This window comes from Erinaceus europaeus, chromosome 19 (genome assembly GCF_950295315.1).
Source record: "Erinaceus europaeus chromosome 19, mEriEur2.1, whole genome shotgun sequence".
In the NCBI taxonomy this organism is placed as follows: domain Eukaryota; kingdom Metazoa; phylum Chordata; class Mammalia; order Eulipotyphla; family Erinaceidae; genus Erinaceus; species Erinaceus europaeus.
This window is the reverse complement of record NC_080180.1, coordinates 809,818-820,952: the sequence shown is the minus strand read 5'-3', so window position 1 is coordinate 820,952 and position 11,135 is coordinate 809,818. Positions and strand designations below refer to the sequence as shown.

The following is an 11,135-nucleotide window of genomic DNA, read 5'->3' as shown; positions in this document are numbered from 1 at the left end:
TAAAAAAGAAATTAAGTAAAAATATATTCAAAGAAGGAGAAGGAGTAAAGTCAGGCGCCAAGGGCACAGCCCCACCGCGAGCCAGGGCAGAGATGCTTTGGGCAGCTGGGCTGTCTCCTCAAGGGCAGGTCCCCTGGCTCAGTTGAGAAATGGGCCGGGGGTGGGGCGGACTGTGGGGGACGGGGTCCCAACTTCCAGTCTCCCAGGATCAAACCCTGGGAAGCAGGTCTCCCCCCCCTTCCCCGCTCTGAACACCCCCATGGGACTCAGCAGGGCACCCGGGGGCTCTGAGGCTCAGCCGACACAACCGAATCGGGTGGGGTCTCTATGGGTGGGGGCTAGGGGGACCGTTCCTTTAGCAGGCTGGAAGTGTCCCAGGGACCAAGCCCGATGGTTCCAGACGCCACTCACCCCGCAGAGAATCCTCGGCTCAGAGGAAAGCCATGGAGAGTCACTGACCCGTCCTTCCTGCTCTGCCTGGCCGCAGAAGCCTTACCTGCAGTTGCTCGAGGGCCTTAGAGGCGCCAAAGTGCTTCCTTCCATAGTTCACAACAAGAAAGATACAGCTGACAAGTCAGTCAGCTTCTGACTAGCTTTCCCTTGGGGTGACGTGACGGAAGGGTGACGGGAGCCGCCACCTCTAGGAATAGCACCCCCCAGACGACACGCCCACAGCCGCCACCCGCAGCTGATGTCAGCACCCACACATCCCCATATGCTGTTTTCTTCAGAGTCTGCAGAGCGCAAGGCCTCAGACTCTTCGAGACGAGACTGTGTGACCAGAGCCCTCGTGTCTTAACGGGGCACGTCAGCGGAAGCCTCAGCCCACACGCTGGATCACGCATGCTCCCCTTCTTCCGGGGACTCCGAGGTGGCCACACCCACAGCAGTTTCTGTGTCGTGGACTTTTTTTTTTTTTTTTTAAGAAGAGAGAACAGTGGGACTAGAGAGACGTAACGACAATCATTGAAGTTAGAAAATCGTAATGAACGCTGAGCGTTTTAATAAATATATATCCAGAAAACCTCACTTTATTAGAACAGCAAATTCGTGTGCAAGCATCAGACATCTGTGTTTCCAATGGCAAATGTCTATCAAATGTTAAAATAAAGACAAAAGACTGCTGAGTGCTGAGCACGGCACAAGGCCGCGTCTTCGGCTGGGCCTTGTGCACACCGTCCAGCGGAGGTCGGACCCATATGCTGCGTGAGTGAGACCAGCATCTCATACTGAGTGCAAGGATTAAAAAAGCTTCATCTTGGAGAGGCGGAGAGGACGTCCTTCTTTCTCCACTTGTCATTTGGTTCCTGGGAAGTAGAGTCTAAGCACCCCGGGATCCGTCAGTGACCTTGGCTTTGGGGGCCACACCAGAGTCTGGCAAACTCAAGATGTCACTGAGCACCACACACATGGCAGAGCCCCGGCGAGCTAGACCCCATTTCTCCAAATTAGACCTTCCCCCAAGGAAAGACGTCACATCCTGTCAGGCAAGACTTCGTTGGCCACCACACTCAACACTGCTTCTGAACAACAAAAGTCCTCTGGGGAAAACTACATGCTTCTATCACCTACACAAGCAGAACGATGCAAACCGGGTCAGAGTATCAACATAACGCATGCCACTGGGTCACGAACTGCATCAGACAAGAAAGCGAAGCCAGATCATCTCATGTCCGCACACCGGCCTGGTGCTGCCGCCGGCCGCTCGGAACAGCCCCTTGCTCTCCTCTCGCACTTCCCACCCTCTTGAAAATGCCGAACCCAAAAGCAACTGGGCATTGAAAAACAAAGGAACAGTTGTGGCGTGGAATCAGAACCGAACACAATAGCCCTAAGCTAATGCTTAACAATATGGATCCACCCTGTGTTGCTGTTGGTTTGTTTTTTTCTCCTGTTTGTGAAACCCCTGCTGTAACTCTGATTCACCCGTAATTTTCACTCGGGCAAAAATCAAGATAAAATAAGGCACCAGGAATCGCCCTGTCCAACCCTCTTTCCGAGTCCCGTGGGCAAGCCAGGCCCGGCCAGGGCTGCGTCCACGCCCGCTCCCACCCTGCCCGAGAACAGGATGTCACGTCCAGGCTGCTCCACCAGACTCGGCCGCCACAAAGCCACCCCTCGGGGTCACAGCGATGTCACAGGAGTGTGTCACCCCTAAAGTCCACCGAAGGCTCTGAGCCTTGCTTTCACGTGGCCACCCCGCTGTTTGCTCGGCGGAGTCCTGACGCCATCTGTCCCCAGGCGTCCAGAGCCGGCCAGCTGCACTGGGCTGGATGGTGCCCGGGCCCAGGCTACACAGGGCGGCTGGCCACGCTGGACACTGTGGGGTCCACCTGGGAGGGCTCACATTCTCCTGTCTCTGCTGCGGCACAGTCTGGGGCCCGGCGGCGGCAGTGGTGGAAGCTCTGTCTCGCAGGGGCACTTCCTCCAGGCCCGCCCATGGGCATCTTCTCACCATGTCCAGTCTCAAAGTGATCGCAGAACTGGCCTCCGCACGCGAAGGCCAGCTCAGCACCCCCAGCCTCGAGGCTCGGGGGACCGCCATCCCCGGCGGCAAGGCAATGCCTGGCCTTCTCCCGGATGCCAAAAATGTCACTGGCTGGCATCTGGTCGTCGCCTGTGCCCAGCGGCACGGCGTCTGCCCGGCGGGGGCAGCCGAGTTCGGGCAGGGGTGCAGCTGGGGCACCGAGGGGCAGGGTCACTCCGAGGCGGGGGTCCCCGAGCTCCCGGGAGAGGCAGCAGGTGGGCGGGCGGGGGCCGTCCTCCCCGGCCAGCCGAGGGCGCTTCCGGAAGGGGCAGTCCCGGGCCAAGAGCCACTGGTGGGCGGCCGGCAGGCGCCAGCTGCTCTGTGCCAGGATCTCCCCGTGCACACGGCGCAGCACGTTGTTGATGAGCACGCACCTGTGCAGGTACACCTCGGGGTCCTCGATGAGCCGCAGCTTCTCCAGGGACATGTAGAGCACGCGGGCTCGCTCCTCGAACACCGAGACGGTCTGGAAGCAGGGGCAGCGCGCTTAGGGGTGCAGAGGTGGCTTTCAGGGGTGTTCTGGCCCCTTGTCCCCCACTGAGGCAGGGGTCCCTGCACCCCTGCCCCTGGCATGGACTCCCCCTGGCATGGGCTGCCCCCCGGCCCCCTGGCATGGACTACCCCAGCATGGAATTTCCCAGCACGCACTCCCCCAGGCCGCAGAGCAGATGTCCCCAGAGGCAGGCCTCATGGGCGCAGGGGATCCCCCAAATCACAGAGCTCACACTGCTGACAGAAGTAAGGGGGTGGAATATTACTCAGCTGTGAAAAGGGATGCGGTTTTCCCTTTGGGATAAGGTGATGGAATTGCAGATGCTCAGTGAAGCAAGGAAGGAGGTGAGGGACAACTACAGAATGGTTTCCCTCATGTGCAGAAATAGAGAGAATTACTCCATATGAATGTGAAAAAACAGCATGCCAAGCTATTTCCAAGACCGTGAGAGAAGGGGACAGGCCTTTGGTGACAGGAGCAGTGTGATAAAAAGGGAGACAGTGATATTATCCATAGTCATCTTCAGCATGAAGTGTATCTTAGCAGTGATTTTTGAAACATAAAAACCACAAGTAAACTTGGAAACATGCAAAAGACACAACAACAAGACAGGGGCGGGGCCGGGGGTGGTGGTTTCACGCCCCCACTTTGTGGAACTCACAAGCTGCACGCTCAGGACACGTGTGCCACCCTGTGAGAACATACACCTGCACACACGTGCACACACACACGCACACACACTCCTGAGCAGCTGCAAAGACATCGGCAGGCAGGTGGAAGGTCTCTGAACCCTGGCATGGCTTCAAGGGGTCAGGGATCTGTGTTCTGCAGGCCACACTCACAGGGACCCTCCTGTGACAAGGACATGGGTATTGGAGGAGGCTCGGCCCCTGGAGGCTATGGTCAGGAAGGGTCGGGTGGACTTCCCAGGGGCTAAGTGACTGGCTGCCCCCTGCGGCAGGAACCCAGGCACTCGGCAGTCAGCCTGGGCCTGGTGTCCCAGGGGCTGACTCTTCCAGATCATGCAGAAGGGCACCTGGTGGCCTAACTGGAGAGCTGTGAGCTGAAGCCAGCCCGAGGCGGGACGTCTGCACCCACCAACACGTGCCGCCCAGGGCCCTTGGAGCCAGGGAGGGGCTTCACCCAAAGGTCAGGTGGGAGACAGACAGAAATGACGGCAATTAAGGACCCGCATCTCAGCGAGGAAGGTCAGGGCCTCACCCTCCCTGAGAGTCCTGTGGGAGTTACTGGAGGAAGGCCATCCTAAGGAAGAGGAGCTGACATCTGCATAGCTGCCCTGGCCAGGTGGCAGCCCCGGGCACCTTCCCGCTCGCTGCTTCCCGCTCACACCCTCCGGAGAGCCGGCTGCGCCCATTCTGGGTGGGGCTCAAGGGGTGACCGTCCACCCAGGAGGGCAGGAGAAGCGGGTGGGCCCCGGCCTACAGACTGCCCTGGCCACGGGCGGGGGTGTCTCTGCACAGGAGCAGGCTGAGAAAGACAGCCGGCTGCCCGGAGAGGGCCTGTGCCGGCTGCCTGCACATCCTGTGGGGAGAGGGCCAGCCCCCAAGTGGCAACGATGAAGGAGGAGACTGCTGAGAAGAGGCGCCTGCCACGGCAGGGCGGGAAAGGCTCAGGTAACAGCTGAGCATCCTGGGCTCTCGGCGGGAAACACACCTTCTGGCTGCAGCTGCTGGGCGCCGGGCCAAGGTCCTCCTCTTCCACACGCTTCCTCTTGAAGGATCTGGGCTTGGGCGCGGCCACGGGGCTCGAGGTGCCCCCATAGCACGATGCTGTGGTGATGGATCAGATGTGACATGTGACCAGGCTCTGCTTTGCTAGACTTCTCCAGAGAAAAACGCTCCCCCTCCTCCTAGAAGACGCAGGGCTCTCTCGTGCTTGTCTGCTAGAGCGCCCACTGCACTGAGCAAACCCTGAGCTGTGCACTCACTCACACTCACATGCACACACACACATACTCACACTCACACACACAGTCACTCACACATGCACTCACTCACACACACTAACTCACACACACACATTCACACACTCACACATACACACTCACTCACACACACTCACATACACACACTCACACACTCACTCACACACACTCACATACACACACTCACTCACACATACATACTCACACACACACACTTACACACACACACTCACACACACACACTCATACACACACACTCATACACACACTCACACAGACACACTCACTCACACGCACACACTCTCTCACACATACACACTCATACACACACTCACACACACTCATACACACACACTCACACATACACACTCACATACACACACATACACTCACACACATTCATACTCACACACACACTCACACTCACACACACACTCACACTCACACACTCACACACACACACTCACACACACACTCACTCACACATACACACTCACTCACATACACACACTCACACACACACTCACTCACACACACTCACACACTGGTCTTGGGAGCTGCTCACCCAGGATCCTGAGAGCAGGAGGGAGTGTGGCCAGGCCATTTTTACCAAGGAAAGTGGCCCATTTCAGCTCTGACTAAACACTCCTCCTCTTAGCTCTCAGACAGGCCTGACAGGACACCCACACAAGCCCCAACAGAGAGCACCCGCACGCTTCCCAGGGGTCACTAACTCACCGGCCAGGACACCAGTGCCCGGAGTCACGCCGCACACCCGGGGAGGCCCCAGACTCTCGGCGGACAGCGGGGCTGGGCCACCCGCCCCAGAGCACGGCAGCAGACGTCCTGCACTTCAGCTTCAGGTACGGGTGGCAGAGGCCCCTGTGCTCCCAGAACGGACGTGCCAGCCATGGATAAGCCAGGCCATGGCGTCTCCTCCCGGCCACACTGCATCCAGTGTGCCAGGCGTGCTGGACACACGTAGCCGGCACCGCCCCTGTCCAGAGGCCCTGCCCTTGAAGCACGAGGAACTGAGTTCTATCTTCCTGAGTCAGAAGTCTCCCGGGAGAGGAGTGGGAGCTGCTGGCCACAGTGCAGACCCAGGTGTCTGGTGGGATCGAGGTGCGCTGGCCCACCCCCGGGACCTCGTTGGGCCTGGGCAGCCCGGGCAGCCCCTTGGCCCTCAGTGTCTCCAGCCTGACTTGCCACTCTAGACGCAGACCTGGGGCCGTGCCTGCAGGCTGGCTCACATTAGCGCACAGTCCGAGGGGCCCCGTGGGCTGGCCACCCCACCACCCAGCAGGGCTCTCAGTGCTGCAGGATGCCTGACACCCACCCGCCCACCCACCAGTGGCCGCAGGGGAAGGCAGGGCAAGGTCCAGGGCATACCTGCGGGCGGGGGCCCGGCTCCCCTGTCTCCCTGCAGAGGGACCTGTGTGGGCCCCGGGGCCCACAGAGTCTGGTAGCAGGCTTCTCCCGAGACGATGGGTTCCGAGAATCTGTTCATGGACAGAACCAGGGTCATCTCGGACGGGCTGGATCTGGAAGAGAAGAGGCAGACCTGTGGAGAGCGGGCCGAGCCAGCCTTGGCACCTCTCCTCTCTGGCTTTGAGGAAACTTTTCCTTCCCGCCCCTCCCTCCACCGGGCTGCATTTTGTTATTTTTTCCAAGAGAGCCAGCCGGCTGCTGCTCTGAGCTCAGCCTCTGTGTCGGGGCGGATCTTCCCCAACCCCGTTTCTTATTGTTCTCAGATTCCCTCAGCCTCTGGGAGGCAGCTGCTTTGCCTCTGGAACACATTCGCAGACCTGCCTGCGGCCAGGCCTAGACCCTAGAGCTCCCCTCTCTCCCCTCTGTTAAACAGGCAGTCAGTTTCCTTTAAGGAGATCTGCTAATCAGTCAAGGGAAGGGGGAGTGGAGACCCACAGTGCTCTGGGCCTGCTCAGAGCCTGCCCCGCCAGCCCCTCCACTGTCCTCCCTCCGTAGCCTCCTGCCAGCGCCCGCAGAGCAGACAGGCAGACACACACTTGGTGGCCTTTTCCACCAGCCCAATCGGCCTGCACCGGCTCTGCCTCCAGTCAAAACACCAAGATGAAGACAGAAAATTGGCTCCTGCTTCCAGCCAGGAGGTGTAGGTCTGCGGGAGCCAAGCATAACAGGAGGGGCAGCCAGAGCATTGAACAGGAGCCTAGTGGCACAGCCCAGGGCAGACGCCATCCAGGAGACTCCCGGGGCTCCAGCTCAGGGCTCTCAAGTCCCAAGGGAGAGGGTCCCGAGCCAGGTGAGTGGGCCAGGGCGTGTTGGGGCGGCCAGCAGGGCAGGCTCAGCGCCCTCGTGCCAGCCCCACTGTGTCCCTCTCCTGACACCTGAGGAGCCGAACTGAGACCTTGTGTCCAAGCCCCAAACTGAGACCCTGGAGAAAGGATGAAGATTTAAAAAAAATGTTTTTAAATCTTTATTTATTGGATAGAGACAGCCAGAAGTCAAGAGGGAAGGGGTGATAGAGAGGGAGAGACAGAGAGACCCCGCAGCACTGCTGCACCACTCACAAAGCCTTCCCCCTGCAGGTGGGGACTGGGGGCTTGAACTCGGGCCCTTGTGTATTGTGACATAGGCGTTCAACCAGGTGCACCACCACCCAGCTCCCAGGATGCAGATTTAAAAAAATATTTTTATTTACTTAATATTGGATAGAGACAGAGAGAAATTGAGAGGAAAAGAGGAGACAGAGGAGAGAGACAGGGACACCTGCAGCCCTGCTTCACCACTTGTGAAGCTTTCCCCCTGCAGGTGGGGATGAGGGCTTGAACCTGGGTCCTTGCACACTGTCATGTGAGGGCTGCATCAGGTGCATCAATGCCTGGCCCTGAAAGGATCTATCTACCGTGGCCTGCTCAGACCTCCACCTCACAATTCCACTTCCACCTTGGGGTCCAGGGACTGAGGCCAGGCCAGGGGGCAAGGGCCCATCACACAGGCCGTGCCCTCCCTGTCGCCTGCGGGAGGCTTTCAGCTCAGTCCCTGCCCCACACACAGGGGCACCCGCAGGGGCTGGAATGAGGCCCCGTGTTGGGCAGCAGAACCATCTACCACTTCTCTGAAAACACCGCCCCTGGTGACAGCAGAGGGCTAGCTGGAGAAGTTGATTCCAGGCGCGGGGAAGGAGGCTCATTCATTGTCTAAGATGCCCGGCAGGGCTGCCATGAGCTCTCCCTGCGGGGACGTCCAGACCCGTCCGCCACCCTCAGACGAGGCGTCCAGACAGGGTCCCAGCTCTCGTGGGGCTTTATTTTCAAGCTGTGGCCCGACGTCTTCGCCCACCCGAGGGCCTCATGCCAGGAAGGCCACAGCCCACTGCCCTGCAGGATGCTCATTCCTGTCCCCAAGCAGCCAGAGCAGGTGAGGCCGCAGGGCCCGGCCCTCAGCAGAGTCGGCTTCCTGGGACGTGCGCGGCTGCTTCCTTAAGAGCCTCTCGTACACTGGTGACTGACAGCAGTTTTTCTTTGTCTTCTCACTTTTTTTTTTTCTGCTAAGGATGTCAGTCTTTCTATCTGACAGCGCGTCACTGCTACGTGGAATTCTATCCCTGTGCATCTGAACTCAGGCGCAATGCTTTTTTTAAAAAAATCTGAACCCTCCCCTTCCCTTCCCTCCCTTCCCCTCCCCTCCCCTCTTCTTCCCTTCTCTCCCCTCCCTTCCCTTCCCCTCCCCTCCCTTCCCTTCCCTGCTCAGCTCTGACTGATCGGCTGCGTGCAGGGCCTCAGCAGGCGTCTGTTTGCAGAACCCCTGTGCTGTCTGTCCCGCTCTCTGTTTCTGTAGGAGATCTAGCCTCAGTCCAGGTTTCTTTGCTGAGCTGGAAGCCTGAACACTCCTCAGCTGGGCTGGGCTTTGGGAGGGGTCTGGTGAGACAGGTCCTCAGAGGCTTCCCCTTCCTTCCCGCTCAGAACTTATTGCCCTGGGAGCTCAGCCAACCGGGAAGGCGATGTTTAGCTCCTTGGCAGGGTTGCCCGTTACGGTACTGGGCGCCAAAGTGACAGGACTCTGTGTGATGGGAGTACCTCGAATGGTCGAGACAGGCCAGGGGTTACAAAGGCAAGCTAGGCTCTGTCTCAGCCCCCCGGAGGTGAGTGGTGTCAAAAGCAGGGTGGCCTGGTTGTGCCACTACGCCGGGCCTGCCCTCAGCCCCTTGGGTGAGCCCTGCCTGCCTGCCGGCAGGAGTGGCAGATGCCAACTCAAATGTCCCCGGGAGGGAGGCAGAGGGAGGCGGAGGTCAGGCTTCCCAGGGAGGCTCTGGGTTTCCAGCTGCAGCTCCTTCTTCCCGGGAGCCATTGTGATGCTGATCAGGGCAACACCTTTAATCCGCCCACCTCCCGGGTTGCCTGGGAGTCAGCGCCCCGCTGAGGGCCGCGCCCAGACCTGAAGAGCGGGGACAGCAGTTTCTGGGCATCTTGCTGCAGCCAGGTGCAGCAGGAGGCCCTCAGTGTCCAGCTTCTGGTTGAGAAGGGGTCCGTGGGCAAACCCTGGTCCTGTGCAGAGAGCTGTCCCTTCACCCTCCCCTCCACACACACACACACACGCACACGCACACGCACGCACACACACACTGCGCGTGCACACACACACACATACACTGCACACGCACACACACGCACACTTGTGCTGGGAGCAGGGCAGGGCTGTAATGGCAGGGGCATCTGCCTGTGAGCGTCCGGGGTGATGCTGCGGTCAGGCGCCAGCCCAGCTCTGCCCACGCAGGCCCAGCCGGCCGGGCTCCAGGTGTGGAGGCCCCAGCCCTCCCAGCCCCATCTACCAGCCGCCCCGGCCAGGTGGAAGTCTCGGAGCTCTGCCCCCCGGAAAGTGCACCCCGGAGTCGAGTCGGGGAACAAAGGCAAGTTGTCTCGTGGGCTCCTCTGCAGAAGGGTTGTTATTACTCTTTTTTCTCCCTTTTTGTTTTTTTTAAACCAAGTTTCCTTCCAAGGGAAACGAAACAAGGCAGGATTCCCTGTGGAGACTCACGCCAGGCAGCCCAGAGCTCTGGCCCCACCTGCAGAAGCCATAGCAGCCGGACCCCGCTGGCCACCCACAGGGTGGACGCCGCCCCGGGCAAGGAAAGTTGAGGGCCTGGAGGCCAGGTGTGGACCTGGCTGTGCTCAGCGCGGGGTGAGCCGAGGACAGAGGGGCCACAGCTGCGGGAGGGGTGACGTGGGGGCGGCGGGACAGAAGGCGGCAGCTCCTGGCGGCGGCCCCCAGCTCCTGACACTAAGCTCCCTGCCACCTGCAGCCTGCCTCCGTCCCTGCCCACCCCCCCCAGCCAATCTCCCTGGAGCTGCTCCCCGTGTCCCGTCCCCCATCCCCCAGTCGAAGCCCCCTCCCCCTTCACCTCAGTGATGACCCCTGTTCCCGACCCCCCAGAGTGACGACACTCTGTGCCCCCAACCAGAGTGACAATACCATGCCCACCCCCGTCCTTCTGTCTCTCTGGGCACACACCATCCTGCCCAGTCTTACCTCGGTGCCGCTCTTGAGCTCGGCGCTGCCAGCGGGGTGCCTGGTTGGCGGGGTGCAGGGTGTGGGGTGCGGGGTCCACGAGGTGCAGGGTCTGAGCCTGCTGCTCCCTATGGGGACAGGCAGCACGGTGCGGCCGGCCTGAGAGCCTTGTCCCTGGGGCTTGGAGAGCGGGGGCGGACGCAAAGGTGTGACAGGCGACCCGTGCTCCCCTCCTCCCTCCCCTCCTCTGCCTTCTCCTCCGCCCCGTCTCCCTCCTCCTCCTCCTCCTCTGCTCCTGTGGCGCTGGCGCCGCCCTCACCCTGCCTGCCCCCACCCTGCGCCCCCAGTCCCCGCCCTCGCCCCCCTCTCTCCAGGTCCCCTGCCCCCTCCTCCTGTCGTGGCCCTGTGCCCCCACCCGCTAGAGCCTGCGCCCTCTGGGGCTTGGGCCCCAACACACCCGAGGTTGACCCCCTCCACCCCCTCGCTGCCTTAGCCACCCCTAGATGACCCCTGCCCCATGCCCTCTCTGGACTGAGTTCCCATCCCAGTCTGACCCCCACCCCGTGCCCTCTGAACCTCTCCACCCCACACCTTCCCAGGCTGACCCCCCACCCCCACGCAGGTTGACCCCCCCCCGCCCCTGCAGGCTGACTGCCAGCCCCAAAAGCCCCATCCCTGCTCAGGAT

The 11,135-nt window shown here is 60.5% G+C and overlaps 1 protein-coding gene across 1 annotated transcript; it reads right to left on the bottom strand.

Moving 5' to 3' along the window:
* Nucleotides 1-966: 966 nt before the first annotated feature.
* Nucleotides 967-10,709, bottom strand: SERTAD4 (SERTA domain containing 4). The gene is made up of 4 exons (XM_060178373.1): nt 10,471-10,709; nt 6,355-6,526; nt 4,695-4,810; nt 967-2,993 (listed from the first exon to the last, which is right to left on the bottom strand). The coding sequence occupies exons 2-4, from the start codon at nt 6,488-6,490 to the stop codon at nt 2,292-2,294; spliced, it is 954 nt and encodes a 317-aa protein (XP_060034356.1). The 5' UTR covers nt 6,491-6,526; nt 10,471-10,709; the 3' UTR covers nt 967-2,291.
* Between the last annotated feature and the right edge of the window lie 426 nt (nt 10,710-11,135).